At 38.7% G+C, this 6052-nt stretch overlaps 1 protein-coding gene across 6 annotated transcripts in view; it reads right to left on the bottom strand.

Annotated features, from left to right (window-relative positions):
* The window catches only part of TRIM37 (tripartite motif containing 37), a 180276-nt gene extending 174230 nt beyond the window's left edge, over positions 1-6046 (bottom strand). For 2 of the 6 annotated variants that reach the window (XM_032322412.1, XM_032322415.1), the window contains exon 1: positions 5914-6046. In XM_032322412.1, the coding sequence (XP_032178303.1) occupies positions 5914-5946 (33 nt within the window). In that variant the 5' untranslated portion in view covers positions 5947-6046. The remainder of the gene's footprint in view (positions 1-5913) is intronic. The other 4 variants (XM_032322417.1, XM_032322419.1, XM_032322413.1 and 1 more) reach the window with 3 other exon arrangements.
* Between the last annotated feature and the right edge of the window lie 6 nt (positions 6047-6052).

Raw genomic sequence — 6052 nt, 5'->3', positions numbered from 1 at the left:
TCCCCTGCTCATGGGTGAGCACTCTCTCTCAATTAAATAAATAAAATCTTGAAAAAAAAAAAAAAAAGACAAATATCTCAATTTGAAAATAGGCAAAAGATTTCAACAGTTATTCACTAAAGAAGATATTCCAAGTGCAAATAAGCACGTTATAAGATGGTGGATATCATTAGCCATTAAGGAAATGCAAATTCAAGCTATAAGCAGATACCATTATACAACTATTAGAATAGCTAAAATGAAGAAGACTGACATGGTTGAATGACTCTTGGTTTTGGCTCAGGTCATGATCTCATGGCTCATGAGATTGAGCCCCACATTGGGTTCTGTGCCCGGTGTGGAGTCAGCTTGGGATTCTCTCTCTCTCTCTCCCTCTGTCCCTGCTACAGGTGCTCACTCTCTCTCTAAAATAAATAAATCTTTAAAAAAAAGAAAAAGAAGACTGGCAATACCAAGATATCAAATGTTGGTAAGGAAATGGAGAAACTGGAACCCTAAATCATAGCTTTGGTAAATATTTCAGTGGTTCTTTTATGAGATGAAGCATACATTTTTATCATGTTACCCAAGAGAAACAAAAATATTGTGTCCAAACAAAGACTTACACTACAATGTTTATAATGTCTTTATTCATAATAAGCAGAACCTGGAAACAACCCAGAGTTCACAATCTGGTAAATGGATAAATAGTTTGTGATAATCTATACCAATGAAATACTACTCAACAATAAAAATGGTCCAACTACGGGGCGCCTGGGTGGCTCAGTGGGTTAAGCCTCCGCCTTCGGCTCAGGTCATGATCTCAGGGTCATGGGATCGAGTCCCACATCGGGCTCTCTGCTCGGCGGGGAGCCTGCTTCCCTCTCTCTCTCTCTCTCTCTCTCTCTGCCAGCCTCTCTACCTACCTGTGATCTCTCTCTGTCAAACAAATAAATAAAATCTTAAAAAAAAAAAATGGTCCAACTACTACTAAGTACAACAACACAGATGAATCTCAAAAGCATTCTGCCAAGTGTAAGAAGTCAGGCTCAAAAACTGCAAGCTATAAATGATTCCATTTATATGAACTTCTAGAAATGGCAAAACTAGAGATCAATCATTGTCAGGAAGCTTGGGAGGAAGAGGCTGACTGCAAAGGGGCATAAGGGAACATTAGGTGATGGAAATGTTCTATACCATGTCTGTGGGGGTGGTTACATGATTGTCCACACTTTTCAAAACTCATCAAATTGTACAACTAAAATTGGTACATTTTTTGTATGCAAATTATATCTAAAAACTGATTACAAAAGAAGTAATGGATTCGCACTTTACTCTATTTCATTACTACAAAAAAGAACTTTAAAACAAGCACTCATAAGTTTGAAATTCAAGCATAAACTACATAGCACACATAATTAACACCAATTAAAATTTGGGGCAAGTTATCATATAAAATATACAGCAGAGATTGTTTTCATTACTTACTAATTCACCTTAAAACTCAATGAAAACCCAAGACATGCCAGAACCTATCCAAATCTGTTACAGAAAGAAGAAAAATCCAACTACGCATTTAAACAAGTCATATCAACTTCAGGTATAAAAAATGTTACCTCAATGTGTTTCATAGTGCATTAATTACGATAGTGAGCTTTTTTCAAATTATGACTTCCTGAAACATATACTTAGGGTAATAAAATTATACACTTTCAGCAACAAAGATTGTGGTAAATTACTCACAGATACTGAAGAAAGATGTAAGGCAAGAATCAAAATTCTGGTGTACATTCTGCTTTCAGATGCTTTGACAATACTATTGCACTGCTAGCTGTAAAGTACAGTAGTGCAATAAAGTCAGAGCATTCGTTAGCAGATACTGATAGTAAAGGAAAACAAAAGCATCTTGCATCAGCTGAAGCATCAGTGTGAAAAGAATTTAAAGAAGGGCTGCCATTTTGGACAGAAGACATCCAAAACCTAAGAACATGTATATCAATGTTAAAAAGAAAGAACTGAACTTAAAATAATAGTTTTGTAATGACTAACTTGTGATTAATACTTAACAAAAACATATAGAAAGGATTTCTGTAAGTACATCCTAAGCTTCAGAAGTTATTAATATGGGTTTTGTTAATACCTTAAGACTAGTATTAACAAAACCAGTTATAATTACTACTGAGGCAAAATTGTGAAAAATACTTGTTTTGCTGAGATGTGTTGATTAGCTTCCCCATTGCAAATGATCGATTAAGTAAGAAAATCAGAGAAAACAAATGAAAAGTAAAATAAGTTTCCTATCTCTAAATACCCAATCTATCTTTCTGGAATCTAAACTACACTAAACTGGATCCCAGAGTCCTGGGACTAAGCCCTACATTCCACATCAGGCTCCCTGCTCAATGGGGAGCCTGTTTCTTCCCCTGCTTGTGCTCTCTCTGCGTCAAATAAATAAATAAAATATTTTAAAACATAAAATAAAATAAATAGGGGTGCCTGAGTGGCTCAGTAGGTTAAAGCCTCTGCCTTCAGCTCGGGTCATGGTCTCGGGGTCCTGGGATCAAGCCCCTCATCGGGCTCTCGGCTCAGCAGGGAGCCTGCTTCCTCCTCTCTCTCTCTCTCTGTCTCTCTCTCTGCCTGCCTCTCTGCCTACTTGTGATCTCTGTCAAATAAACAAATAAAAAGTCTTTAAAAAAATAAAATAAAATAAGTACACTGAACTCTAAAAAGCTCTTAACTATCTTATGGCTTTTTATCTCAAAAATTTACAGGTTCTCAAGGAATTAAGGAGTCCTAAACAAGACCCTACCTAAGGGAATACTATGGAAGGGGATTTTAAATTTTCAGTTAGCCCCTAAAGATCTTAAACATAAGAGGAAATCATCTCCATTTTCTTCAAACGTACAAACATCAAGAAGGAAATAATAATGGTACAGGAGGAGGTTCTGAGATTTAGAAATCAGGTTTTCTTAGATTCAAGCTAATTATCATTATCCCAACCTTTTAACCGGTAAGAAATCATTTAGAAGTCTGTTATAAACCCAGAAATAGAAATAGTATCATAACATCACATTGTACTTTTGCACAATCACTAGTGGTACCACAAAAGAACACTGGACAAATACCACTCAACCAGTAAGTGAAAGGAAAAAAGTTAGAGAACAAAGTTTACTCTACAATGAGCTTATTCCCCCATTAATAATGTTGACTGATGTAAAAATACTTTCCATTATTTATACGAAACTTTAAATAGTCTAGTTTAGCTATTTAGATTCAACCTCCTAAAAAATAAACCAAATACAGGACAGCTGGAACATGGGTGACTTGATCTCAAATCCTAAGGCCACATAACTCAGGTGTTAGAATAGTTCAACTCTGCCAGCCAAGGACCAGGTTTTAAAGACAAGTACTTCAGAGACAGATATTTAATTTTCTGAATTGGAAGTTAATTCAAACAAGAAAAATATGAAATATTTTTAAAATAAGAGGACCAGGCTTTCTGAAAAGTGAGAATACTTTCTTTTCAAAGTTAAATAGTATGCATTCTCTTTCATTTATTAAATTTTCAACATTAATTCCTCAACAAATCCTCCCATCCAAGTACTAACCAGGCCCGACCCTGCTTAGCTTCCGAGATCAGACGAGATCGGGCGCGTTCAGGGTGGTATGGCCGTAGACTAATTCCTCAACAAATCCTTTACTCAAAGTAATGCAGAACCAAAACTCAGAGGATTGGATAGGAAATCATTTCTTTCCAATCTAAGAAACTAAACCAGTTCATAAATAAAATATTTTAAAGCACATGGCAAATCTGAAGATGAGATACACCACCTTTTACTATTCAATCAAAAGAAATCTTTGTTAATTCTGTATCAAAACTATAATCATTCAAATACATTTTTAAACCCTGATGAATATGGAAACAAACTAATTACAACTAATAACTTGAAGGGGGGTGCATACCACTAGGTTACCAGCAAGTAATTTTTAAAAACCTGCTTTTTTCTCTTCATCCCTTACAAAGAATTTTTTTGAAACTACCCCATCATTCAAACACCTAAAAGTTTAAGAGTATGGCTATCTGACAATTTTCTAAAACCTTTTTTCAAGATGTACACTTAATCATTTTTTTCTTAAATTAAAATGTGTTCAACCTAAAAAAAGAAAAAAAGAAAAGAAAAAAAAAGTCCTGTGAGAATTCTGACTCTCATGCAAAGTCCAAGAAAGGGCTTACTTAATTGGTACATCAAAAATAAACAGCCAACTTGAGGGGGGAGAAAAACAGTTAAAAGCATAATTAGTACCATTTAGCATCTTAAACTTAAGGCAGAAATATCCATTCAGAGAGAGGAATTCAGAATGGGGAAAAGGGCAAGACCCGTGTTAATTTATGCCTGTTAACAGAATCAAACTAGGATACTTGACATGTTTTGGATTCTTCTGTTTGATTAATGAATGATAAAAATAACAAAACTTTAAACTAAAAGTTCATTTTCACAGGTTTGTAAAGCAACAGAAAATTCTTCCTTCTTCACTGCCATCCCGCCCCACGCCATTCCCCACAGACTCCCACAAAGAAAATTAAAACTCAAAATTGTCAGAATCAACTGAAAGCCCTCTAGTCAAATCTGTATTTGAGAGGCACTTTAATTCATTAATAAGTCAGAAGAAAATAATAAGGTATATCAAACTCTCACATTTTCTGGAGGTGGGGATGGGGGTGTGTGTGGTACTCAGTTTCTTCCAGGATCACTACAAGTGCTGATGTTGAAGTGACCCAAGGTTCAGCTTGGAGAAAGCAGCACTGGAACAAATGATATCTAAGTTGTAAAGCCAGAGTATTGTAGGGGGGAGGACGGTGGATTGAGACAGAAAAGAAAGAGTTGGGCTTTTTTTTTACTTAATTTTGCTATTTTTCTTTAACAAAAAACCGACAGGAATTAAACGATGGGCGCGTCCTCCAAATTCCACATTTTAAAGAAAGCCAGTCCAATTCACACACGGTAATACAGGGAGCAAAGGACTGGAGATAGAACACGGGGAACTAAGAAGAAAAAAAGCGCGGGCGATCACGCTGGTCGTCCAAGAATGGGAGGAAGGGAATAAAGAGGACAAGTCAGGGAAGGATCCATAGAAGAAAACTAGGGCATCCCTTTAGTTTGGCGCCTCCGAGCAGGCCAAGCAGCAGCGGGAGTCCTTTCCAATTATTCGCCCCCGCCCCCTACTTTCATAAATGAATGAAATTCGGCAACTCCAGAGCAGAGTGCCTTCTAGGTCCCAATTCCTCCCTTGCGTCGAGAAAAGAGATCGAGGTTCAGGTCCCCATCGCTCACACCTCTCCCCCCACTCAAGGACTGCCACCTTCAAGCCAAACAGAAATTGGTCTTGGGGCTTCCCTTGGCCGCCAGGAAGTTCTGCACGCAAGTCAAAACCCTTCTCAGACTTTCTCAGCCCGCCTTGGAGAACGTGAACCGCTCTGCCCTAATGGGATTTCTCTCCGCCCCCCTCGGTTTATTCCCCACCCCACCCTCCATCCCCATTTCTTGCAGCGTGAACGACCTCTCCCCTTCAAGGGGCGTTTAAGGATCATTCCAGTCACGTCTTTGAGGGGGGAAATGCATAGAACGCTGTCTTTAGGAGCCACAGCTCCTTGGGGGGCGGAAAGGTAAGGGCAAGGAACAAGGAATTCCAAAGGCCCGGCTACATCAGCATCTCCCGCCATTTCCCTCACGAGTTTCCCGGATGTAACCCCTTCCTCCGCGGCGGTTAAAAGCGACCAGGCGGCGGCGACTCCCTTTGATACAAGAGGAGGGAACTCGAATATGGTCCAGCTTCTGCCGACCATTGTTTTCGGCGACTCAAAATTGCATCCCACCTTGGAGACCATCCGGGAGAAATAAACTACCCAGCAGATCTCCTTCACTTCACACTCACCATCAGTTCCAGCTTATCGACCTCCGCCTCCATGTTGAATAGTTGACATTCCTCAGACCGCCGCGGTGCTTAAGCCGCAATCCGTACTAGCACTGAGGGTCTCTATTGGACAGCTGTCACTCAACGTCTCACACTCATT

This window comes from Mustela erminea, chromosome 18, assembly GCF_009829155.1.
Source record: "Mustela erminea isolate mMusErm1 chromosome 18, mMusErm1.Pri, whole genome shotgun sequence".
In the NCBI taxonomy this organism is placed as follows: domain Eukaryota; kingdom Metazoa; phylum Chordata; class Mammalia; order Carnivora; family Mustelidae; genus Mustela; species Mustela erminea.
Note: the sequence above shows the minus strand (reverse complement) of the source record. Positions and strands in the feature narration are given on the sequence as shown.